The sequence below is a fragment of the Lepisosteus oculatus genome, chromosome 8 (genome assembly GCF_040954835.1).
Source record: "Lepisosteus oculatus isolate fLepOcu1 chromosome 8, fLepOcu1.hap2, whole genome shotgun sequence".
NCBI lineage: Eukaryota > Metazoa > Chordata > Actinopteri > Semionotiformes > Lepisosteidae > Lepisosteus > Lepisosteus oculatus.
Window position 1 is genome coordinate 504703 of NC_090703.1, and position 26834 is coordinate 531536.

A 26834-nucleotide genomic window follows, 5' to 3' on the forward strand; every position below is an offset into this window, starting at 1 on the left:
AGAAAATCCTGATATGTGCGAATTAACTGTGACCGGTTATTTTCCCAAATGTATTTGGTTTAACGATATTTAATAATGTTTAATCTTGCAATGATTTTTTTTTAATTTAGAAACTAAAATCCAAGACTGAAAACTCGCAAAAGCGCTTCCGGTAATCGCGGTTAAACCTCAGGGGCTGCGGGGTCACTTCCGCGTGCTCCTGCAGGGGTTGTGCGCGTGTGTTGTTGGGGAGAGGAGTCCGGGAGCTTCGAGTTTCATACTGCTGTTGCATTGCGGTGCCGGATTGACTTTCATTAGAATGCAATGTGCTTTGTTTGTGAATTGGTTATGTCGAATGATGCGAACTCTAAAATTAACGTCTTTTGGATATTTAAGATTAGCTTCTTAGTCGTATAATCCGACTAGGGTTTAAGTGTGTAATATGTTTTGCTTGTAATCAGAACTGGTATTGATTACATTTATATGCATTTACTGAGCTTTTACCGCAGTCAGTTGCAACAAGTTAAAGACAGCGTTTAACTAACTGGTTCCGTAGATAGTGTGAATTGCTGTACTAAACTACTAGGTCTGGTAAGAGTCAAAGGTGGATAAAATGTTGGTTTATGCTTAAAAACGCAGGGGCATTTTAAAGATGGCGCTCTTATCGTTTTTTTTTAATGAATTCTGGAACGATTTCTGACGGCTACTCAATCTAACTCTTGTGTTCCAGTTATAACCCGTCGTGAGTCGAGCGTCCTGGACACTGAACCAGTGATTTATTCCAGTTAACAGCAAAGCTGTGGACAACTACAGTCTCGGCATGGCTCTAAGATACATAGGCTTAACCATACACCAGCAGAACGCTGTCTTCTGACGGACTGGACACACATGCCACTTATGACATGAGCGGGATCAGCTGGTCTCCCTTTGGTCCACAGGTGGTGTGCAGTGGAGCTGGACCCCGAGGCCGCGGTGTGTTCTCGCACGCGCCTCTGCGGGCTCGTTGCGGTTGACCCGTGAGGCTGAGCCGGACGGCATGCAGGTGGGTGTGTGAAGGGCTGCTGTGGGCCTGGTGGTGTGCTGCCCCGGTTCCCCTGCCGTCCTGCTGGTGCCCCTGGAGTCTGAGCCTGGGGCTTGTCAGGATGGCGGATAGCAGTGGGAGAAGCTAAGGCGTGACTGCTCGAGACTCGCAGCCCCACGTGCGATGTTCTCCCTACACTCGAGCCCTGTTTCCACGGAGATGGCGGATAGTCCAGTTCTGTCATCGATCTGCAGACAGGCAGAGCAAAGACAGCTGCAGCTTGATATTGTTCGGTGAAGCGAGCTCTTTCTACCAGATACTCAAAGCTGCTATAAAACTGTCAAACCCCTTGTGTCTGCAGTCTTGTGCAGTGAAGGTTAGGAAAAGGAATTGCTGTGAATGGTTTAGTTTAATTCCATACTAGAGGTAAAGTTACATTAAATTAAGGACTCATGATAATTTAGAATAATAATCATGAGTCCTTTATGTAAAGGATAATACATGATGTCTAAGAGTTGTCATACAAATTAATTTCAACCTCTTTTATTTTAACAGGAAGATAAAGACATCTCCAAAGTGACACTGTGTGTTGGACGCCTTTAGATCGAAGGACACATGGGATTTGGTTTGTGAAGTACATCAGGAAAGATTTGCAAAAATGTACTGTATCACAACATATTTAAGATGCATGCATATCAATTTTCACATGACTGAAGTTTACAACCAATATTCATTGGCTGTACGTGAAATCATTTGCAAGCATGTTGTCTATCTCTGTTGTAATCTGTTACTCGAATCTCTTGGTTTGCATGGTGTATTTGCACATGGAACCAAAACTAGAATCATTCTTAAGATAAGCCTGTATTCTGTGAATCTTGAAAAGACCCATATTAGGTCTTGTTAAACTAATTAAAGTTGTTCCGATAGGTAGCTGCCTCAGCATGCGTAGGCTGCAAGGAACATGTGAAGGTTTATTCTGTCCTGAAGAGAAAAGAAACGCAATGTTTCGGCTGTGGAGCCTTCTTCGGGTGTCTCTTCAGCACAGAATAAACCTTTACATGTTCATTTTAATAACTTAAGTCTGAAGTTGTATGAGTTGCACCTCTGTAAGTTTTCAAGGTTAAGTTTAACAAGGTTTTTTATTTTTGTTAATAGGGGGATACGGTTGTTCCAAGTGCTAGTGGAAAAAATCAGAATGATGACATCGGGGAAGGTTTAGTAGCATTGATAGTTTTGATGTAGCCTTTTATCATGATACAGTTGAATTTAAAATCAATCTCTTGATGAGGAACTCAGCCAGACATTTCAGGGCTTTGTGTTTTGTAGTTGGCTGTAGAATAGAATAGACAAACCAGACATGATGGATTTGCCTCATAGTGGGTGTCCATGTGTCAAAGCCTGAGTCCAGTCACAACTAGTGGTAATTCAGGTACCTGAATGCCACAGAATTGGCTACAGGAGTGACCACCCAGACAGTATGAAATCACTTAATTAGCTCAGAGGTATACTAATCACTATAAATAACTTGCATCCCGACAGGACCATGGTGTTGTACGTATCATCAGCACTGTATAGTGCATCAGTGATCTTGTCATGTTCTCCAGCAAGTCTTTGTTCACAGCTTTCTCCCGTGTTGGTTGGCCTTGAGTTTCACACCAGTACCAGAGAGTTACTGGCCCCCAGCAGTGGTTTCACAGGAGGGCTTTGGGCACGGAAGGGTCATAGTCCGAGACTCTACATTGACCTTCATGTTTCTCATCTTTTTGATCACCTATGGGTGCTGTGGGATATTTTATTTACTATCTCTTGTTTGTGTATTTGCTGATATTATGTCATCTTTGAAATTTGTGAATAAAAGTCTTTTTTTTTTACCTTGGCCAGTTTAAGGAATTAAAGCATTATTTAATCAGTTATAATTATACTGCTTAGTTTATTCATTTCACTGTAGTTTTTTCCAGAGTTTTTGTTCCGGTTCACAGGTTATTATCCTCCCAGTGGTTGTAAACCTTCTTAATTTTAATGTCATCTGGTTGTCCTGAGCTGTGCTGTTGCTGAATGTGTGCTTCTGGGTCCTAGACTTTGGGATCTGACTTACAGCATTATATAGCTTACATCTGGTACAGCATGTATTTCATTGCTTGAAAGTAGATGTTAGCCCTTCTTATATATATATCTCGCGCCAAAGGTAAGGCTTACAGCTTTCAAATTATATTTCTCTCTTTCTGATAATTTAGCAACAGGGATTCAATGTAATGCAAATTTAAGCTCTAGTTTAAACAGTATCCATTTTTTTCCACTAATGAACCCTATATTTGGACAACTACGCAACGCTTTTCGGTCCAGACTATACCTCACAATGTTACAGTTCCTGCATTTTGTTGGGACTTGAAACACGGTCCTAAAATCAACTACACTGCAAGGCGATCGGTTGCTCTGCGGGTATTGATCTTGTCTGTACGACAGAAGTACAGTAGTGCGGTGTGCTTTGATCTACTGGGCATGCCTGCTGTTGGAAATGTGGCGCTGTGCTCAGACCCGGGTCTGTGCTCAGCAGGGCAGGACACTCACTTCCTGCCCTTGCTCTCGGGTGGGCGAGAGCGACCGCGTTGCGCTGGGGATTATTTTCGGTCTGCGACACACCAATCATAGCGCAGTATAGATGTCCAGGTAGTAAGGTAAGACAATCTGCTTGCTCTGAGAATAGTCATATGAGGTCCAGTTTATTTTTAAAAAGACGCAGCAGTTGGGCATGAGACTCCAAATTAAAACAACGTGCGCTAAAACGTTCAGTGCATTCCTTGAATTTCCATTCATACTGTAAGCAGTCCGGGAGGTATTTGTGTTCTCCGAAACGTTCAGATTTAAACTCAGTTAAGTGCTTTTGTTGCGACAAAGCCCGTCGTTTCTGGTATGTGTTTTCCGCAATTATAAAATATTTTGCAAAGCGAAAACTAAAACGAGGAAGTTGTGTATTTACATCCCTTCATCTGTCCTAACAGATAGCAAGGACCGGGAGGGACTAGAGGAACTTTCTCTTGGCAAGTGATCGTTCAAAATCTCGTTACATCAGCATAGGCAAGGTTTAAGTTAAAGTACTGTGGACATCACATAAAATACTATAGTGGATAGATTAAGTTCTATTTTCATCGATCAATCTTGTTTTTCATTTATTTATGCCATTTATGTCTATAAGGGTCTGACATTTGGATTTACCGTTTTGAAGGGCAGAACTGCCATTGTAGTAACGTACTGTAGCATGCAGTTTTATCGTGTTCTGTTTACACAGCACCTCCGTATGCTGGTAAGGTTTCATAATAAAATGTTTAAACTGCAATACCAATACACTTTTTAAACGTTGCATCAGGTACACTCAGAAGTAGAATATGACAGGTTTTAAAAGCAGAATCCAGCATTTCATAGGGACAAAAAGTAAGCATCTTGTGGCGTGGAGGTCAGTCCTGCTCTTAGTTTGGGTTCAGTTCCAGCTTGGAACACAAGATGAGTTTGCATATTCTCCCCCACAATTGGCACTGTGCGTTTTAATTAAGTGCTCCGGGTTCGTTCTGCAGTTTAAAGGCTTGCTGGCCAGTTCATTGCTCTCTTCACAATGCTACCAGGATGTGTGTCTGTATGCCCAGTGATTGACTGGTATCCTGTCCAGGAGTGGTCCTGCCTTGTCTCCTGCTGGGTTAGGCTGTGACACAGCAGGACAAAGCAATACAGAGGTATTAAAAATGAATGGATAAAGTGAGCCCCTGAGTCAGCTATAAAATTGTTTCTTAATGGCCATGCTTTCTGATGTTGATTATGGCATGGTACATATGAGAGAGGACGTCGTATCAGAATGATTTCTTCAGGTAGGTGTTTTGAAAGTATCAGTAAATGTTTGTTTTTTTGTGATATGTAAACGTTTTTAAGTAGTGAACTACTTTGTTCAAAACTGGCAGAACATTTGTAAAAACCAAGATAGTTGGCCGAGCAACCATGGAAAAAAACTGTGGCTGGTTAGAATGAGTCATACAGGAAAATGTTCACTGTGTTCAAAAACTGGCACACTACTAAAATTGGAATTCAATTTGTAGCATTTCATATGTATTTACTTGAGTAATTTGGATTTAAAAAATGCTGTCTGGCTCTGATTAAAAACAACAAAAAAATAAAGGGTAATTGAACTGTTAGGCATAGATCTATTTCACTGCTGCAGTAAGTCATGTCTAGGAATTGCAGTTGAAACAAATGCTGATATTTTATTTGTTGCAGCTGAATGGCTGTCATACTCATTAACAAATTGTAAACTTAAAAAAATAATGCATTTAAAAAGAATAAGATTCTAAGCATTAATCCAGTTGAGTTAAAGTTATTCTAATAAAGTTTTAAAAAAGCATTAGTTTTAATAAAATGTCATAATGTGGATGGCTTTAGAATTTTAAATGTGTGTTTTATAGATGCTATTTATTTTTTTTATTTATTAATACATTTTTAAATCTTTTTTCCCAGAGATTGAAGTAGAGGTGTTTTGAGTTTTGATGCAGTTGAATCTTAATGATTTTTTATTAGTGCAATTGTATAGAACTACCTTTAAAAGAAGACCTCTAAGAATGGCCTTGTCTGTCTCTTTTAAATGGTAAAGTAATAAAGTGGAACATCTTGTCCATATTGAAGGGAGCACTCTGTGTGAGGTCATTAAGCCAGTCTTTATTGGAATGGGAGACAGTGGTCCTCATATCAAGATAAATAGAACACACAGTAAACAGACAAATAATGGAGAGTCATCTCAAAGGCTTGTAAGAGAAACACCTTCTTCAACAGCATCAGGACGTAAAATCTGTCCATTGAGCACTGGAAGATAACCCAGAAAAGTAAGAAAGGGACTTGCTGTCTTACTTTGTTGGAATAAAATGATTTCCTAAATGATTTCCAAAAACATGTTTTTTCCTTGTTTGTGATGCACTCTTTTAGAATAGTGAAATAGGTCCCAATTCATCTAGCGTCGGCTTAAGAGAGTGATTTACTTCTAGGCAGGATCCTTGTTTGATATGACACAGGTGCTTTCTTTGCCCTCTTAACATGTTTTATATATTGATATCGGGTGAAACTCTGTATTTTCTAGGCCTGAAGAAGTCAGGGCTCTGGGAACTCACAGCTTTGTACATATCCATATATGCTATGTGTACTGTATTTGTGTATTGTTGAAAATAAATATTTGCCATATTAAGCTTGCCGCCAAGTTATTACTGTGTTATAAAGAAAAACATTCCATGTGATACTTGGTATTCCCTGATTTAAGGAAGTGTAGTTACTGTTAATCTTAATTGCTTTTGCTGGCATTAGGGCCTGGTATTAGATTTTTTTTTTCTTATAGCCTCATGTTTGTTACAGTATTTTAATGTTTTGATTTGCCAATAAGATGTTTAAGCATTGAGAATTATAGTCAAAAGATTGTTAGGCTACGGTAAAAAACATTGCCACTAATAGTAAACAAAAATGTGAGAGAACTTCTTTAGCATAAGGTATGTAGGTAGACTAGACAGTCAAAATGTTTTTGTTATCAGATGACTCACCAGAATGTGTTATGGACTGAAGAGGAATAGGTTTGTTTGCTAGATATTGTGAGAAAGAAGGTGGGTTGCTGAATACATGACATTTCAATAAGTAAATTATTCCATAATCTGTAATACAAAACTGCATGAGTATTCCTAGTTGGGACAAAGAAGTTTGATAAAGTGCTTTGTGTATCTTAAGCCTTGGATAGGTGTGTATGCAAATAATTTAGAAAAAAGAAACCATCTGGCTCAACCGAATAAAAACTACTTACCTGATGGCAGTTGAAAGCAAATGTGAATTTTGCAGTAATTCCCTGTATAGTTATCTAGTATCTGAGGCAAACATGTCTATGCACATTGAGAACATAAGGAGGGTTTCAAACAGGAGTAGGCCATTTTTCCCACCTAGCTCATTTCTTTTTGTTTTAGCTAATATTATTTCTTGCTTTAGACTAAGAATAATAGTGTCCTTTAGGACAATCCTTCAGTGTATCTGAATGCTAGTTTGATTCCAGGAAAGCAATAAATATGAACTTTTGAGTTCAGAATTTAATTTACTTATTTATTATTTTAGTTAGTTCAGATGTATTGTGTTTTATTCCATAGTCAAGACCAGTGGTTTGTTAACTTAAAGGTCTAAAAGGCAGATTTAAAAAAGTGATTATTCGCAGGAAACGTGTTACAAGTTTTGTGAGAGAAGATGTCTGTTCGTCAAAGGAAAGAAAATCCTTCTATTTGAATCCCATTCCTGATGAAAAGAGCTGTTTTGTTAATGATATTTAAGTGTTTTACAGACAAGGCCTACTTAATGCAGCATTTCAGAATTAAAACAAAAACTCAAGCTTTTGCAGTTTTGCTTCAGGCTCTTTTCACACTGTTGGCTCAGTGAGCCTGTCCTTCCCAGGAGTTTACAACTGATGATTTTAATCTTTCCACTCCCTTCTGTGGCTTGCAGAAATGCTAGGGAACTATTTCAGAAATGTTTTCATTTTTCAATATAACACTTATCATAGTTCTTCTCAACAAGATAAAAGAAAGTTCTCAGGCTTTCTTAAGGTGATTGCAAGAAGAGATCTCTCTTTAAGACAAAAAGTTGGGATTGTGTTTGGTGTTGGGTTTTTTTGGGCAGTTATTTTGTGACTTCACATGTGCTCTGCAAAACACTACCTTCCATCTTCCATATTGCATGCTTGCTTTGTAGCCAGAGGGAGTCAGCCATGCCCAGCCTTCTGCTGTACACACCCTTCCTAATGACTAATCCTTTCTAGTTACAAAATCAGACATGGGGATTTTACATTTTACATGTGCATTTTGCCAGAGAAGACACTGTAGTGTTATTAATTGATTTCCTGAGGTGTTATTTCCAAAGAAAAAAAAAAGACTTGTTGGGAACTAGATCCCACAGCAGCTTTGTGCTTCAGGTGTAGCTATTTCTCCCATGTAACCATGTGCATACAAGTGCTGTTGTGCACCAGACTGTAGTGTGTCAGGTAAGGGACCACCAATTATACAACCATAGTCTTATACAACCATAATGTGTTATAGGATCGCTACAGGTCAGCCTGTGCTCTCTACACCATCTCAAGGTTCCAGCGTATGTGTGGTTTCCATCCGCATAGAATAAAAGGGACTCTTTTGTGACTGACAACAGCTTCTTAGGAAAGCCTGAGCTTCTTGTCGAGAGTATACCCAAATCTTAACACTCCATGTGCGTATGTGCTACTGTGTATACGCTACATTTTTGTTCAAATGCAGGACTAGAACTGTTTATTGGTCACAGTATAGACTTTTAGCAGTCATCTTATTAAGTTTTAAAGTAATTCTTAGGATAAACACTTATAGTGTGTCATATACCTTTAGATCTTTTTTTTCAGATGACTTTAACCTTGATATAATACAGTTCAACAGTAATTTGTATAAATAACAATGAAAAATATACTGTTGGAAATAGGCATTATGAAAATAGAGAATACAAGGAATAGACAGAGCATGTTAATCAGTAAATAAAATAAAAACCAAGATTTTGCCAAGAATATCTCTGAGTGGCTGGCATTACCAGTTAGAGGCACCTGAGTTCTTAGTTCTCTGGCACAGCTTTCGTGAAAAGAGTAATAAATCAGACACACTGGATTAAACAAATACTTATTAATATTTACACAACACAAACTAAACAACAAACAACATAAACATACAACATCCAAATTACATTATTTACAAACAAGGCGTCTCGAAGGCCTACTTTATGTCCTGACCAACCAGAATCCTATATAATAGCTAACAGGCACAAAAATAAAGATAATCTGCTACTAAACCAAATAGAATAAAACCTAAAAATGTCTCTCTCTATAAACCCGTTTTTGTAAAAAGTCACATAATTGTACCTAGTGACATTTGATATGTGTTTTGACAACCACACTGTTTATTCATAAATTAGTAATCCATAGTGGTATAGCTTGCTGCATTAGGAACATTTTTAGGTTTAATTTAACCCAGTATTTAATTCAATTCAATTAAACATACTGCATTCATCCATTGGGGGGGGGGCAATTTAAGAGAACTTTTAAGTATTAAAGGTATTATGAGAGCATTTCTCTGAATCCCTTTGGATTCCTCTAAATAAATTTACGCAGTGTTCAGGCAGTTTTCCTAAATAACAGACACCAATGAAGACCTGGTAAAGTCAACCAGAAAGCTGTTTGTTTGTTATAGCTGATCATGTCAATGATCATGTCATGTCATGTCATTTGCCAAACCGCTTTATACCATACGGTGTGATGGGATGCCGGAGCCTACCCAGCAAGCAATGAGCGCAAGGCAGGGTTCACCCTGGACAGGGTGCCAGTCCATCGCAGGGCAAGTGGAAGACAATCACACATGGGGACAGTTTGGAGGTCACGGTAAAGGCCGAGGAGGGAAATTTGACCCGGACACCGGGATAACTCCCTACTTTTATCAAGAAATGCCCGGGGATCTTTAATGAACACTGAGAGTCAGGACCTCGGTTTAAAGTCTCATCCGAAAGATGGCACCCACTACAGTATAAGGTCCCCACTACTATTCGGGGGCATCGGGACCCACACAGACCACAGGGTGGGTGCCCTCTGCTGGTCCAACTAACACCACTTCCAGCAGCAACCATAGCCATCCAGGTACTGACCATGCTCAGCCCTGCTGGGCTCCAATGAGTTGAGAGCTGCAGGGTGATATGGCTGCTGTGCGACAATGATCATTACAGTACCAATTGTTTCCAATCGATTGCATTGCAGATTCCCAGGCTGACTGACAGAGCAGGGCCTCCTGACAAGCTCTTGTGTGCATTGCCATGACCCAGCAGGAGTGGGATGAGTTCGGAGAGAGCCTGGAGAGTGCCCAGGCCTGGATGCAGGCTATCCAGGAGAGGCTACAGATCAGTGACAACACCCAGGGCCCCCTGACAGAGCTGGAAGCCAGGCTCAGAGAAACGGAGGTGAGGAAAACATTGGGGTTCCCCAAAGTGGGCAGAAATCAATATGGCCTCTTCCTGACCTACTGTAATACTGAGGTGTTCCCTGTCACATAAAGACTGTGATCTAAAAGAGGTGGGCATGGACAATTAAACATTACCCTTCAGTGAGATTAAAATTTATTTGTGAATATGTCTTATTTAGCACCTTATACAGTTCTTCTGATATTTTTGTTTTTCATTGTCCACGCTCTTCCCATAATTGTCAGTAAGGTGAGTTTCAAAATATATTATATATTAATGATATTTTAAACGGTATTGTTTATAGAAACACATTTTCTAACCTTACTGCATACATGAACCACTGGGGTCACAAATGTGCATTGCTGGTGTGATGAGCAGTTTTTGTACTGCAGCCTGACCATAGGATCCCGTTCTGTGGAGTTCTCAGTGGACAATTCTGATGAAACGAGCTGATCATACCTGAGGTTGAGTGTGTCGAGTAATCTGCAGTTGTTCTCCTGTTTTTCCTTGCATTTCAAATTAATGCACGGACCTTATAATCCTGGAATACTCAGTTCTGCCCACCGTTCATATCTTTCGCTTGGATTATCACTTGAGACACCAGCCAGCTGAGCTGTTTCAGTTATTTGAACTCCTGCCAAAAGAGCCCAACAATCACTCCTCTCTCAGTGTCACCAAGGTCTTCTCTTTCAGCTATGTAAGCCTTAATCAGACTCTATGTAGCCAGGCCTGTCCTTAATTTTTATGCATGATGCAAAGCACACTGAAGTGGCATTTGAGCCAGACCTGTGTGGAAGCCCTTACTTTCAATATACTTAGTGTCCCTCATTTACTGAAGTGTTTCTTTTTTTTGTCCACTACTCAATTTCTAGCACTTCTTACATGGCCTGTGTATAACAACACATCCTTTATCTCAGCTCTTGTCTTTAGATTGCAGTTTAATTAGCTTGCTAAGGTACTTATGTATTTGTTGTAACAGAGAATATATGAGTCACAGCATGAAGGCAGGATGAAGATGGACAGGGTACTGGTGGCAGGAGAGGCTCTTCTGCAGTGTGGGGATGAAGACACAAAGCAGGAAACCTTCACCAAGCTGAAGGAAGTCAAAGACCTGTGGGAGGAAACATACACATATATCATCCACTGTCACAGGTACTGTAGCAAATACTGTTATTCTACTCTGTACCAAAAATCCTTTTTTCAGTGAGGCTACAAAATGTGATTGGAAAACAAAATTCTCAGAATCCTGTTGCAGTAATAATGGATGATGTGTTGGTGATAAACTAGTTTTTAACTGGATGCTATATATAGCACAGCTATACTGTGTCTTCATAATCTAAGGCCAGTAGAGTAGGTTTTCAGTTTTGGATAAACATATTTAAATGTGTCATGTCCTTTTTAAGCACATAAACAGCGGTCACTTCTACATACTAAATCATACCTGAACTGAATTTATTTTTTAATATCTCTAAGGCCAAAAAAAGGTATAAGATTGTCTAAACACTCATGCAAGCACAAAGCAAGAGCTGGCCATACAATCTCAGATGGAATCTCGTAGGCTTTATTGTCACAGTTCTAAAACGAGAAGGGATATTGACGTTTAAAGAGGAATTTCTCTGACCCGCCAAAGCACTTGTACAGACCAGTGAAGGAGGTGGCGTGTCTTGCTCACCCAGTGCTGTCCTGTCCTGCTGCTTGCAGCCGTATCGAGTGGGTGTGGCTGCACTGGAGTGAGTACCTAAAGGCTCTCGAGGAGTTCAGACAGTGGCTGGCAAAGACCAACAGTGCCCTGGAGTGCCAGCTGGAGCTGCAGCTGGGTGTCCAGGAGAAGCTGTGGCAGCTGGACCACCACAGGATCCTGCTCAGCGACACTGAGAACCAGGCCCTCCTTCTGGAGAGGCTGATGGAAGAGGCAGCTACCCTACACAGCCGCACCCAGGACCCCACTGTGGGAGAAGAGGTCCTGAAGGGCCTGAAGACCAGCTATGAAGACATCAGAACCAGATCTCAGGTCAGTACTGACAGGCCATTTATTTTCTTAGTCTGCTTGAAAGCACAGTTGGTAGAAAGTATTTACACTACATTAATACAGTGTAAATTTAATTTTAACTATAACCAGTGCTGCAGAAGTACTCCACTTAACAGTCCCTGTGTTATTGTTGATTTTGAAATTGTTCTCGTGGTTTTACTTGTGTTGCTTCTTCTTTCCTTCAGGAAAGAGTGCTGCTACTTACCAAAGTAGTAGAACAGCACCAGCTCTATCAAAGCCTGGCAGAAAAGTTTCGGATGTGGCTGTTATCTAAGTGTGAAGAACTCAGCTGCTACAATGAAAAGACAAAGGATGGGACAGAAGAAAAGCTTAAGGAACTGGAGGTATACCTGATTAAAGTAGTAGTAGAGGTAGAGAACTTCATTGCCGTATGTACTTGTACATTGGAATTCTTATTCGCTCTGATCTCTCGGGACATACACAGTACAGCAGACATCACCACACAGTGTAGACAGTATATTGCAACATAATAAATAATACAATCAGAACAATAAATAAAGTAAAAGAAAAAAACATTAGACCATGCAAAAAGTGCCTAGTGCAGAGGTGCATTGAGTCTGAGGCATTGCAGTTAGTCTGTTAAGGATGTGCACTGCAGTAGGGTAGAAGCCGCTCTTGAGTCTAGTAGTCTGTGCTTTAATAGTCCGGTACCGCTTGCCAGAGTGCAGGGGGGAGAACAGTTTGTGGCTGGAATGGTTGGGATCCTAAATGATGGATTGGGCTTTACTGGGCTAAGATCTCTAGCCACTTTCTTAAAAATCATTAGATCTCAGTGTCATTATTTGTTGTTTTTTATTGTATTCTTGAGCAGGCTTCCACCTTCTGAAGCTCAGATTGAAATCATTTATACATCGTTGTCTTCCTTGAGTGGCCAAAAAGGCTGATGTCCCTCTTTGTGATTTTTTTGTTTTATTTTATAGGAGCTTTACAGAAGTGTCAACAGGGAAGAGAAAACTGTGCAAGAGATCGAAACGTTAGCTGAGTCTGTGCAGGCCAACACTTCTCCCCAGGGCTCCAGGAGGATCGCCGAAGAGGTGGAGGACCTGCGCCAGTCCTGGGAGAGGCTACTGCAGAGCTGTGTCCATAAGCAGGAGAGAGCGAAGGTCACCCTGCAGTCGCAGGCAGAGCACATGGCCATGGCCAGCCAGCTTAGAGAGAACATCGCAGAGCTCTGGAATCGGGTGCTGGAACTCAGTCGGCAACTGGAAGCGCAGGATGGTGAAAGATCCGAAGAGCAGATGATGGTCACGTGGAGAAGATATATGGTGCATTTTATGGAATAGTGTTTTTGATATATAGCTTTTTTTCCTCTCTCTCTTCGGTGCCATAAATTCTTGGAATTTCAGTTTTTTAGCTGTCAAGTTGAACGCATGCAGGTGTTACCAGAGATGTCGTTTCAGGGTAAAACAGCACCATGTTTAAATCCCCAAGGGAAAAAAGGAGCATTATGGTAGTACTATACTGAATGTGCAATGAGATAAAGTTGGATTATTTTGCAGCCCAACACAAAATTAACAATTTATCAAAATATTACATATGCAAATAACATAACATATGCAAAAAGTAAGATGTTTTGTGAGGATCAGTTAAGGTTATTCAATTTTGGAACAGAACTCACAAGAAGTGTAAACTTAATCAATCTTGATTGTCTTTTCATTATATTTTCAGAAATGGTTAGATGTATGTGAAATTCTGAAGAAATGATTCTAATTTAGTTCTTCACTGTGTATTTTTTGAGTTTTTCTTGTGTTCTTTAGCTTAACCCTGTTGTTAATTGATTCCCAGGCCACCAGGATGGCTCTGGCGGAGGAGGAGTCCAGTATTGAAAGGCTGAAGGCCCAGCTGAAGGGGTTGTTCAGGCTCTCCCAAGACACAAAACCCCTGTCTGATGAAGTCCTGGCTGTGGTGAAGGAATATCAAAGGTGAACAGTTCTCTGGGAAGAATACGGACTCAGGATCACCTCTTGGCTCAGATGTACAGTTCAGGAAAAATATACTGCACTACTACATCACTTTTTACATTCTGTTTCTGCATGACTCTTCATCTGGAGTTTTAGAAATGAAGATCTACTATCAGTTTTCTTCTGTTTAAGTGTTTTTTCCATTATGTGCATATCTGATGATGTGGTTATCCACACTGCCCGCTTTAAGCCTGTGATTTGTGGGATCCTTTCAGCGTGAAGAGCAAGGCGTTCCGACTGTCCATGGAGATGGAGGCCAGCCTGAGGCGCGTTCTCCAGGACCCTCTCCGGGACTTTAGTCAGTGGAGTCCCTCGGTGACCAGAACCCTGGATGCATCCGCAGATGTTGCTGACAGCTCTCTTATCAGTGTGCACTTGCGGAACATTGAGGTAGAGATTTCCGCACCCTTCTCAGTCTGTCAGCTCATAGGAATGCAGTCCAGGAACTGTGTGCTACAGGGACAGGAATTCTGGAGATGCACTGAATGGAATGCAGTCTAATGATACCTTCCAATGTACTGTATTAACATATGTCCTAAGGCATGTGTCGCACATCATTCCCTTTCTGTTCTCATTGAGATTTTCTTTAATTGACCTCACATCAAGATAATTCTACTGTATCTTATCTCCTTTTCTAGCTCTATTTGAAGTTTTAAAAATGCTTTGGGTTAATTAGACACCCTGCAGATTTTCCTTCTGAAATAAACTGTTTTTTTCATGGTTTTTTTAATAATTCTTTCAAATATAAACTGTTTGGTGTAAATAATATTAAAGCAGATTTATTTTGTGAATGGAAATTTATGGGAGAGACTTGTAAATGTTTAGAATCATTTTTTGTTCTGTATCTGATTGAGCATGTTCAGTCTAGTTGAGCAGCTTAAGTATAAGAAGATTATTTCTGAGAACAAAAACATCAGCAGACTGTTTACCCGCAGGCATGACAGACTCCCAGCACTTTTGAAACTTGATCTAGCCTTCTGTCATTTAAAATAAGCATTTTTGTCCCTGAAAAACTTTCCTAAGGGACTATTTTGTCTATAGAAGTTTAGATTGCAAGATGTTTTTGCTATATTGCAATATGTAACACTCTTGATCTTCTTTGCATAAGTTGTGAAAGTTTTCTCAATGAAAGAGCAGATTTTTTATTGAAACAGGAGAATCAGAACTTTAAAACTTTGTAATACAGTGTTTTCATGACATAAAAAAGCTATAAACCTAAAACAATGTTTTTAGCCACTGCAACTGCAAAAAACACAAGGAATAAAAAAACATGACAACTGTTAACATAAATGAATGGCTCCTTTTATTCCATACAGGAGCTGTTGTTACAAAGCAGCCTGCTCCAGCAGCAGCTGCATCTCCTGCACAGTAAGCAAGACTTGCTGAGTAGTGTCTTCAGTGAAGAGAAGGCAGACAGCCTGCGACTGGAGCTCAGTGAGGCTGTGAAGGAGAGAGAGCATCTTCACAGTAAACTCCTTCAGAGAAAGAGCAAGCTTCAGGTAGAGGAAATCAGCCACAATTGTATCCTATAGCTTCATCTCTGAAAAAAGTCCCAAGATTAGAGCATTGTTTTTACCAAGAGCGCCCTCATGTGTTCACATTTTTTGGAATGAACATTTCAGGCCATTTCAGGCCAGACGTTTTCAGATCACATTACCTTGGCTAAGATATGTACACGTTTCTTTGAGGGCCAGAAACAACTGGCCCTGTGATAAAACAGCATTCCTGAGATATAAATGCATTTGGAAGAAGGATAACATTTTCTTTTCTACATAGTTGTTTTAATTATTAAGTGGAAAATAGTTTATGTACAGTATCACATTTTCTCAGGACATTGATTGTGGGGATTAGTGAAATGGGTCGTACATTTGGTAATTTTAAAGAACTGTTTGAGCTTGATAAGAGAGCTGGTAGTTATGTAAAGCACTTAAAAAATCAACAGCCAACAGCAGCATAGATGATTTATCATAGACTCAATCACTCTGAGAAGGGAGTTTATTTTAGTATAGTATGGTGTAGGGGTTTAGTATGATGTGATTTTTATCATGATTGGTTTTTCAGTAATGATTGTCAGCTGAAGTGTTGCTGACATTTTCAGTCTTTCAGAATTGAATTCCTGATTGTATTATAAATCATTGAAAATGTCACGATTGTTCTGTTTATAGCATTTTTGTCTTTTTAATGTTAAATTATTCAATATTTCTTTTGAAGGGTTTAATGTTGAGAACAAAAGATATTGATGATGTTTATGGGATAATTCTGCAAAAGCAGGCTGATATCAGAGTAAGACTTGCTATTGGAGATGAGCTGCAGCCTGATGTACAGGCCAAAACAAGACAACACAACCAGTTACAGGTGAGCTTTTATGTCACATTTCATTTCAAATCAGTTTTCTGTGTTATTATGTAGCATGAGATATAAATAAATCATGTTTTTCATTCACTTAGTGTTGTTGGTTGAAACTATTTTCACACAAATATCTCCTGAGTGAATTATTTAGCAGGAAAATTTTCCCTCTTTCGAGAAAAATACCTCTTTGTATAATGCGTCATCACAAATAAAAAACATATTTTTAAGTGTGGTCTTCTTTCACTTTTTTCCATGTTTACTTACTTAAAGACGATCTTACAATTAGACCATGTAGTGCCATATTAATTTAAGTGTCTAATAAATTAATTAACATGTTCAGCAATAAAACCAGATCTGTTAGTTAGGTGTAGAGTATATACTTTCATACAATCAGTGGATTATTTTTATCAAGTTTGTGCAACATAATATCTCAGCAAAATCAGATGTGTCTTATCCATTTTATTGTATAGTTTTTGGTTACTGTTTATTCAGTTTTACATTTTAAATTCATGGAAAAAATGTAAATGTAATTACAGGCAATCCAAGAGGATTTAGAAGACGTCAAAACACATATTGAAGCATTAAAAAGTCAGTCTTCCTCAAACCCAAGTGACAAAAACAAGATCAGCCAGTTTTTAGCGGAAAACAAGGCTCTTTCTATAGCTCTGCAGGTAGGACCTGTCACAGGTTTACTAACTTAGCCTTTCAGTATTTATCAAGAGTCAACTTAAAAGGGAAAGCATGTGCAATTGAATGAGATCACGTACCAAAACATAAAACAGCTAATTGGCACTGAGCTAGGTTCCTAACCAGGACCAGACTTACATTACAAACTCAAGGTTTTATACAAAAATGAAATTAAAAAAACAGGTTGCATTTATATAGTTTTATAATTTATTCTGTATATTAAAATACTAAAGTTAGTCTTCAGTTAAGAAAGGTTATTATTGATCTTCTCTTCTGATGTAATTATTTATAGGTGTCTTTATACTCACAAGACATACAAGTGTCTTTGTATCAAAATATGTCTGATTTTAACTGTTTTGGAAACCTTGGGAATTCTAAGTTGTTGACTCCTGCATTATATTTCCTGTAATTCTTTTCAGGATAGGATTTTAGCAAGTAGGCAAAATATTTGGGAGCATAAAAATTTCCATGAGAATCTACGGAGTCTAGAAAAGTGGTTGATGATAACCAGGCAGAAACTGGAGTCGCACGGCAACACGGAGGAGCACTGGAGTGCTGACCACCACAGAGCCGAAACAGAGGTCAGCCGGTCTCACTGTGAGGTTCACATGATACCGAACAAACTTCATATTCATCTTGTTTGTTTATTCTATTTGAATATTGTGTAAATGAAAGGAAAATAGACTTCAGCTGTAATTATGACAGAGACTTTGTCTTGTTTCGATTTTGAAAGCAATGCATACATTTTTCCCATTGTTTCCTGAGTATATTGGTGTTTGAATCCAGAATGTACAGTCTTGTGGTAAATTTCAAATTGTTGTTGCAGTGGTTCATAATTAACAGTCTCAAGCAAATTGTCTTTGTAGTTGAACTGTGAGCATCTTATATTTGTTGTTGTCTGTTAAACCCAGTCATGACTGGCAGCACGAGCCTGAGATTTTCCAGGTTTCTTTGGTGACAAGGAGAACAGGAGTGACTTGGGCGGGTAGCTGTTGGGTTAAGTGCCAAACCTGAGGGAGAGCACACTACTCAAGTGTCAGGATGAGAGCCCATAACCCTCTGGCTAGAGGCTTAGCTCTCCGTCCGTAGCTCTGTGTATTGCATAACAAATAATTGATAATTTATGGTTTCCTCATTGCTAGTTGTGTAGCCCTTCAGAGCTGTTCAGTGCAGGCTGCAGCAGCAGGTTTAGGCTGGTGTGCTTTTGTCTTCTCAGAAAGTCCTTGCTGAATTCCCCGAGAGGGAGATTGAGCTCCACCACCTTGAGGCACAAGGAGAATCTGTTCTAGCAAAGACCTCGCCTGCCGGCAGAGAGCTCATCTGGAGTAATCTGGAGCGGCTGAAGGAATCCTGGAAAATCCTCCACACACTGAGCATGACCCCCAGCAGGCAGGACGGCTCTGCTTCTTCTCTGAGGTTATCATACTGTCCCAGTTCCTTTCAGAATGATTCACTGATATGGAGTTTCTCCAAGAATGTGTGTAATTAAAATTTAAGTCATTTTGGAATGAGTCTGGGAGGTTATGTCTTAACCTACTCAATTGATTCCCAGTTTTTCAGAATTACGAGAAAAGTACTGTATTTGTCTCAGTTTACCATTTTGGAGGTTCAAAAATAAGGTAAAATCAATATTGAAATTGCAAGATTCTTACATCTGCTACTCCTGACTGCTTTTCCAGAATAAGTGATTTGCTTGCACCTGCAAGAAGAGTGGCTCCGGAGAGAGAGAGCCCTGATGGAGCAAGGCCAATAGATCAGAAGTATCTTTCAGCTCCATCAACTTCAAACAATGGCCGAGAGGTACAATATGCTATGTGAGCAGTCAAAAAAGACAAGGTGTTAATGATATTGTGGTATTTAAAAACTTTATTTTGTGATAGTTTTCACTGTTGCAGGTGCTCTTCGCAGATCTTTATTTCCACTCACTGCCTGGGTTGCATGAGGGTGTGTGTGGGTCAGAAAGTCTTTATATTGCCCCGATCTTACGTTTTTCGGCAATGGCCCTTTCTTAGCTGCTGCGTGGACATTTATATGAGAATTACCTTTCGTGACCCTCCTTTATTTAATTGTGGCTGCGATGTAGGAAGGTGGCGCAGAAGAGCAGAACTCAGGTTCATCAGGGTTTATTGGCCTTTAATGGTTAAAGGGTGTGTGTCCTGAGAGAGACTGAATGTAGTAGCAGCTTGCAGTCCAGGAGGTTGAGAACTTCCCCATGTATATAGGGGGAGAGAAGAGAAATAATGCTGAATAAAAAAAGTTTTAAAACCCTATGATCATAATAACACCAAATATAGCACACACTTAAAAAATATGCAAAACAGATAAATTACAGAGATGGATGGCTCAAGTCTGATGATTCTTTTTACTGTGTTTCATATGATGTTTTTCAGGAGGTCTCACAAGAAACCCCAAGGAATGTTGACTTTATTAAACTACAGAAAAAGTTTGAAGAATGGTTGCAGGGTGAAAACCATAAACTAACCAGGAATTTAAGTCGAAGAGGTTTTTTGAGTGGTAAAGAATTGAAAATCAGGCAAAAAGGTCTTAAGGTAAGCCAGTTTCCCAGTCCTCAGGTGAATGTGCTTAAAGACTAGTGTGTTCTTTCCAACAAAAATGTAGCATTAGGATTTAAGTTAGTTTTTGTATCTATGGCTCTTGAATGTTTTTTTTCTAAAATAATCTATTATTATTTTCTAAAACCATACTCATTCTGGAAGGTCATTCAATAAGTTAGTGACGACCGTTCCCTCTAAGTGGTGAACACTGCCCAGTCCATCACTGGGGTTGCCTTCCCATCCATACAGGACATTTATAACAGGCGGTGCTTGAGGAAAGCTCTAAGCATCATCAAAGACCCCACACACCCCAGCTACAGACTGTATGGACCTCTACCATCTGGAAAACGGTACAGGAGCATTCGGGCCCGGACTACTAGACACAGAGACAGTTTTTACCCCCGCACTATCAAACTATTAAACTCCCAGCCTCTCTCACATATGATCTGAACCTCACAGTGCCTTCTTTCTTACCAAAAACTCAAACACACATTGAAATCTACCTCTACCTCACATGTCAAAAAGCTCACTCCCCATAATTTTCTATACTTTATTTCATTGAGTTGATGTATGTTTTTGCACATCTGATGTTGTTTTGCACATTACCTGTTACCTTTTGTTGTTTTGCACATTGGCTGTTGTCTCTGTGTTTCTTTTATTATACAATTGTATTGTTGTTGTTTTTTGTACTACTTATCATCTGAGAGCTAGCTAAATAGCATTTCGTTATACCATATACCTGTATATGAGTATAATGACAATAAACTTGAACTTAAGTAAAGACTAAATTGTTATTTTGGAATGAAAAGCAGAAATGTACTGAGACATTTCAAAATAAGGATGCTAGGTCATCCCTGTGGATTAGAAAACACAGGTTAGGAACCCCAGCTCTGGATGAAGGCAGCGTCCCAATCTGAAACTGAAAGTCCTACGTCGCTGCCTTCCCTTTTCATGCGTCCTCAGTACAGACATCTGTTTTCCACACGCAGGATTTGCATTCTCATATCGCTCATGGGCAAAGCCTCTTCCAGCAGCTAATGACGTCCTCGGGCAGCAGAGGTGTGGGGGACGCAGAGCTGGAGGAGCTGCGGTATCGCTGGATGCTCTACAAGTCAAAACTGAAAGATTCACGAAACTTGACAGCAAGTGTCGGGCCCAAGGTCAAGTACAAACACAGAGGACCCCTTTCCTTTGGGTTACATTTGTAATATATTGTTTTAATATAGATATGGAAGTTCTTACTTTTTTACTTTGATGGCAAAGAGGCTTGGTTTGCAGAGAACTCAGTTCAGAGTGCAGTGTGTCCTAGACAGCGAAGAAATCAGTGTCTCAGTCTGGGGTCTGTCGTCAAGTAACTATAAGTGGGGTTCTCAGAACAAAAATATATTTAAAAAAACACTGCTGCTAATTTTTGTTTTATACATTGCCAAATAAAAAAAAACAACAAGTAGCATAATATCAACCATAATACTTGATCATAAGAGCATAAGTCTTTCAGTTTTTACTTTATACACAGATGTGAGTGTAATCACAATATTGGGTATCCTGTCATGTTCTTACAGAATGTGATTTGTTTAATTGTAATACATTATTACCAATGATACAATGTCCCAGTTTTTGTATTAGTTGAAATTTAAAGGGATCTAATATTTGCTGGCAGTCCTGTTCTAATGCTTAGGAGCCAATTCACAGCCACAAGGTGGCACCATATCACACTGCTCTAATGATCAAAACAAGGTCTAATCCATGCATAAGATGCTGGCCTTGTGTTTAACATTGTCTTTTCCATTTTGAATATTTCTGTGTTTTCTCTTGGAGATCTGCTGAATAGACTTAACGTTGTTTTACAGGACGTTGGTGCTCTTGATGAACCGATCAGCATTCAAAAGGTAGAGTGAACCAGTTTTAATAAATACAGTCATTCCTGTATGGGACTGATACCGGAGCATGCAATGAATTCAGTAGTGGAGTGAACGCTTCACTGGCCCATGGGGTTTTGTTTGCACAAATCTGACGGGGGTCACTGGCCTTGCAGTCGCGGTGCCCTCGGGGTGGGAGTTCTTCTGCGCCAGTGACCCGTTCCACTTTGCCAGCCGGTGGTCTGGCGCGGTTCCCACTGATGTCACCCACTCCTGCGGTGAGCTGGGACTCCACAGGGGCTGGGCGTTGTGCAGAGCCTGGACAGGGTGCTCGGGCCGCCGCCTGGTTCAGACCCATGGCAGCCAGCGTGTGGGACTGAGCCCGTATCGCGTTGTGGGCTCATAGCTGAAGCCCAATGGGGTGTCAGAGTGTTTTTATTCCATTATCCGCACTTCCGGGTCCTTGTTGCATGTTTTTAGAGTTATGTTTTGTTATTACATAAAAATAAAATAACAAAACGTTTGACTTTTTTTTTAAAAAGCCACACCAAATTTAGGTGAATTTAAGTCAGAGTGCCAATGCATGAGGCCAAGAAATTGTATTTATATAGAACACATGAAAGCAGACGGTTTCAAAGTTAATATCCGCTGCCTACTTTCAGGTTGTTGACACTTGTGGGAGGTCATGCAGTCTGCTGTCCAGTAGAAAATAAACTTAATTTAAAGGCACAGTGGGCAGCCCAAGATTAGGAAATGTCAAAGCTCTGCGTTAATTCTAAAGCCTTCCAGAAGGACTCGCTCAGTGCTCACAACAGGCAGTGTAAAAGCCATTCATGGCAGGTTGCTTGTGTTGATGCAAGAATTCTTGAGAGTTTGCATCGTGTTATACACTTCAATAATCCATCTGTCAATCATTAAAATAATCACAGTGCCATATTAACTTTCCACCTGGATCAGCAGGGGTCTGGATGTGGATATTTGCCTGTTTTGCCTTCCGGCATGTAGGGACAGCAACATCCTGTTGCTGTTTCCATAACATTGTTTAATGGGACAGGGTTGTTCGCCTTGTGCCCACACGGCACCCGATGTGGGACACGAACCCACTACCCTGAGATTATGAGTCTCATGCTCTCCCAACAGCCAGTCAGTGCACTTCAGCAGGGGTCTAGCAGTTTAAAAATAGAATAGTTTAAATATTCTTAGTTTAAAATAGTTTAAAAATAGTTTAAAGATTTTACTTTTATTAAGTTTGTGAAGAAAAGAAGTTCTGTACAAAATCAACTGCCATTTTTGTGTGTGCTTTTTGAGTAGATTTTGGAGTAGGTTACTATTCCTTTTTTTGCTAATATGAATGCAAGTCTTTGTAATATACAGCGTAGTAATCCTTAAATTTTCATTCAACGGATGAGATCTGGATAGCTTTGTTTTGAAAGTGCACTTTCAAGGTATTATTGCTTCTATTGGTGCATTTTTTATCTATTATTCTGCCTTGGATTATATATTTATATCTACTAATATTTTCTGTCTGAAGAAGACATTTAATGATTTACTACAGGAGCTGCTCAGCTAAAACAGCTAGATATATAGCTAGTTATTTCATTTTAACTTTTATTTTTTTGTATTGTGGTTGTTTGCCTTAATAATTTGCAAATTCAAATGCTTATTTTGTTAACTAAACAATTAAGTTTAAATGAGCTGAGGACTGCAAAATAAGGGACACGCTTCTTTTGAATCTTTAAAACATAAACCTGGAAACCTATTAATCTGTAATTTTGCAAGTGGTTAGTTATTTTTCTCGTGGTTAATCATATAAATGCAAGTCAAGTGAATATTTAAGCTGAAGTGCAGTCACTGAATAAAATTAATGCATTTCACAGAGCTTTTGCTCACTGCAGATCTGCCGCCCCCTCACAAATGTCCTACATAATGCACAGCTATAGCAGAGGCGTTGATGGAAAGTGGCTCATGACATTATCCAAGGAAATTGCACTCTTTGCTTTCAATTTTACCCTGTGAAATCATGGACTGGTAATAGTTTTATGTAGGCGTAAATCTTTGCAAATATAATTTTTACTGGCTTAAAAGTATCTGAGTCTTGCACACTTTTGGTGCACTGATATGTACATTATTGATTTTATATAGAAATATGTTTCTAAATTGCAAAAATGTTTCTAGAAATTTTCTAATAGTATGTATTTTACAAAAATTCAGATAGAAACTTAGAAGCATATTTATCATGGAGAAATAAAGTTAACTAGTGTTGTAACACTGGCAAAAAAATTTAATCTGTTCTTTTTTAAAATTCTATATATGATATTTCTTATCATTTCTCATGAAATTTACTTAGACTAGTATACATCTACAAACCTGCAGAGAAAATGTGAGGGAGCTGTCTTTATTGAACAGGGGATGATTCAGCTGAACTGCTCTCAGAGCACTCAGTGGTGTTTGAAGGTTCTCTGACTGTAGCCTCTGCCTGCCGTTTTGCAGAAGCGCTCTGGGTTCTTGTACAGGGTGTGCTGTGTTGCCCTACCCCTGCAGCTCCTGCTCCTTTGCCTGCTCCTGCTGGCGTTCCTGCTGCCCTGGGGCGACGAAACTGCCAGCAGCTGCTCCCTGGCCAACAACTTTGCCCGATCATTCAACTTGATGCTGAGATATGAAGGACCTCCTCCAACATAAGGGAGTATCACAGTCATGGCTGATGTCCAAACATTATGCACTGATCTTAGATAAAGCGGCCAGTTAGAACATAGAAAAATTATTTCATATTTGTATTTCATATTTTAATTTTTCTTCTGAAAACTACATTAGTCATGAAGCCAGAAATGTACTGTTATATGCATAAGCAGCACTCAGTTAATGGAACTGAGCAATAGGCGACCTGCACTTCATGTATGTTTTGGTCTTTCCTGATAAAGCAAATCATGTGTGCTGCAAGCTGACTGCTGACAAGAACAGGGTTCACGAGTACTGAATACAACATTTATAACTAAAACCACAGTAGAGGCCACATTCTCTGGCTTAGCTGTAAGAACAGCTACATTACAGAACATAGCTGTAATGTTCACACTTTTTCTATACACAACAAAATTGAAATGCTAATTTCAGAGAAGTTGATACTTAGAATGTACAGAAATACAACTTTTTGTTATTTTGATCTTTAACTGTGCTGTTGATATGCTATGCTATGGATAAGAAAACCCATATGCAATATTCAGAGAACTAATGAAGTACAGTATTTACGTCCTTGTGATAAGTAACCATGACAATTTTACTTATTTAAGCAACATAATATTCTAACTATATTACATTCATTGATTTTTTTTTTATTTTGGTATCTTTGATGGAGTATTCATTGATCATATGTATCTTTGACACTGTGTCAAAGTGAATAAATTACAAAGTGAATTGCACAGGATAAGCTATAGTCCCAAAGAACGTACTCCTACTTTTAATGAGTTAGAACAAGCAGAGCTGATTCATAAATGAGCAACACACAGCATGCTTCATGACTAATGTCATATTGAAACATATGCATAAGTAACTGTATACATGTGATATGCCTTTAAATCGTTTGCTAAACTGTTCTCCCACATAGGTGGGATAAATGAAATCGACATTATTTTAATTTGTATGTTTTTTTATTATTTTACATTTCACTTTGTATTCTTATCATTCTAAACATTGTCAGAAAGACCAGATGAAGGCATTGCTTTGTGTTTTATATCTTAATATCCTTTATAATTTTATAAGTTTATCTTGAAAAGTATTTACTTTACATTCACCAAGAGAAATATTATTTTTGAAAACATTATGTCATGAAACGCTCCTGGTAGTAACGCATCTCCTAGATGTATTTTGTTTGTTGTTGTATAGAAGTGAAGGTCTTTGTGTAATCTGTTCTTGACTAAGGTACTGTATAAGTATAGTTATGAGAAAAAAATAACGAAAGAATTTCCTTTGTGACCAATTTTTATGAGGCCTTTTGATATTTCTCCCCATGTTCTATAGCCCAGCTTGTCATGATAATTACTGGGATAACTTAAATGTTTCAGGTGATGGTGTTGTACAGGGAAAAGAAGATGCAATAATCCTTAACTCTATTTATTTATTCTGCCGCTTCCTGTAGTATCTGGATATTTTAACCGTTTGGGGAAACTGAGTCTCCAGTACTGGTTTCAACAAATAATTATTTGTCTTGGAGAAACAAGTCATTACAAATGTATCAGTTCTCCTGTAATGTGGTTATTGAAGGGTGGTGGTAGTCAAGGAAAATTCAAGAATTTGAATTGTTGAATTTGATAAAATTCACTCGATAGAGCTTTCTATTGTATAAAAATGACTGCAGTATATCTAATGCAGGAGGTATTACTTTTTTTCTGCAAAGATGGGTTTTAGTGACAAATGAACTTCAGACCTCTGTTGACTTTTTTCCCCTCATGTGACAATTGCCTGTCTTGTTATCACCACCATTAACTACAGTCATTCTTGTTCTTTCATGCTCTTCTTCCTCATTTACTGTCTTGTTCATTATCAATTTCTGCATGGAGCTTTATGAAAATATTAAATATAGTTGTACCTTAGTTCAGGTAGTTCTGCAGAGCTTACACGATATACAGCACTGTAATAGTTTGTCTAACGCGATAATTCATATTTATTTAACAGATCCATTTTTAAGGAAAATCTGTTGTTACTCTCATGAAGAATTGCATATGTGTATTACTGCAGTTTGTTCTGTGTAATCATTTTGATTTGATATTCATGGAAACAACTTCTTACTAACTTCACTAGGGATTTGTTAAGTAAATGCTCCTATATGAAGAACTGCTGTTGAAAACTGTGGATTATGGAGTAAGCCATGTTTTTAGAGAATGGATATTCTGTACCAGTGTCTGTAGATATTGGTGATACATGTTTACCATGACATGAATATATATGTCATTATTCGCACAATCAAGGAGTTTCAAAATGTAATTCTTTTGTCAAATATTATATTTTACTATTCTATAAACTAAAAACTGAAGCACTGTTAGCAGAACACTTTTAAAAATGTATAACCAGAATATGTATTTAACTAGTATTTTTATATGATACTTTCAAAGATAATAAATATGCAATATGTGTGTATAAACCCAGACTGCTTCAATTTAATGATGGTGTGCCACAAATATTTGCCTGTTGTTTCAGCTGTCATGAATGTCTCATGAATTTAATGTACCAAGGGAAGGTCATGCTTGAATGCAGATGAGTTCCTCTTCTGTGGTTGCTTGTCTGTTTTACTATGGTAGTAAATTATTAAGTGAAAGAGAAGCACTTTAAAGGTGCTTCTGCTTGACCATGAAACATGTATGTTCTGATCGTCTT

The 26834-nt window shown here is 38.9% G+C and overlaps 1 protein-coding gene and 1 non-coding gene across 6 annotated transcripts; both read left to right on the forward strand.

Annotated features, from left to right (window-relative positions):
• Window positions 1–26601, forward strand: syne3 (spectrin repeat containing, nuclear envelope family member 3). 5 transcript variants are annotated; one of them, XM_015350302.2, is made up of 19 exons: window positions 1–1021; window positions 1556–3675; window positions 9810–10009; window positions 10989–11161; window positions 11711–12020; window positions 12224–12382; window positions 12980–13324; window positions 13845–13981; window positions 14236–14410; window positions 15337–15519; window positions 16232–16375; window positions 16906–17040; window positions 17476–17637; window positions 18273–18472; window positions 18736–18856; window positions 19447–19605; window positions 20601–20771; window positions 21462–21500; window positions 23961–26601. In XM_015350302.2, exons 3-19 carry the CDS (start codon window positions 9866–9868, stop codon window positions 24147–24149), a joined length of 2946 nt encoding a protein of 981 aa, XP_015205788.2. In that variant the 5' UTR covers window positions 1–1021; window positions 1556–3675; window positions 9810–9865; the 3' UTR covers window positions 24150–26601. The 5 variants fall into 5 exon arrangements, with proteins under 5 accessions (XP_015205788.2, XP_069049070.1, XP_015205789.2 ...); XM_069192969.1 differs by lacking the exons at window positions 1–1021; window positions 1556–3675 and adding exons at window positions 3682–3908; window positions 4000–4857; XM_015350303.2 differs by lacking the exons at window positions 1–1021; window positions 1556–3675 and adding an exon at window positions 3682–3908.
• On the forward strand, window positions 1071–1337 carry LOC138241114 (small Cajal body-specific RNA 13). Its single transcript, XR_011190307.1, has one exon. It is a non-coding gene; the product is annotated as a small Cajal body-specific RNA 13 (non-coding RNA).
• Window positions 26602–26834: the final 233 nt, after the last annotated feature.

What these genes read in the sequence shown, in the direction of transcription:
- syne3 (XM_015350302.2), top strand. Translation starts at nt 9,866, where the DNA reads ATGACCCAGCAGGAGTGGGATGAGTTCGGAGAGAGCCTGGAGAGTGCC. An exon ending in TCACGTGGAGAAGATATATG is followed by an intron (nt 13,325 to 13,844) that starts GTGCATTTTATG and finishes ATTGATTCCCAG; the next exon opens with GCCACCAGGATGGCTCTGGC. An exon ending in GACAACACAACCAGTTACAG is followed by an intron (nt 16,376 to 16,905) that starts GTGAGCTTTTAT and finishes ATGTAATTACAG; the next exon opens with GCAATCCAAGAGGATTTAGA.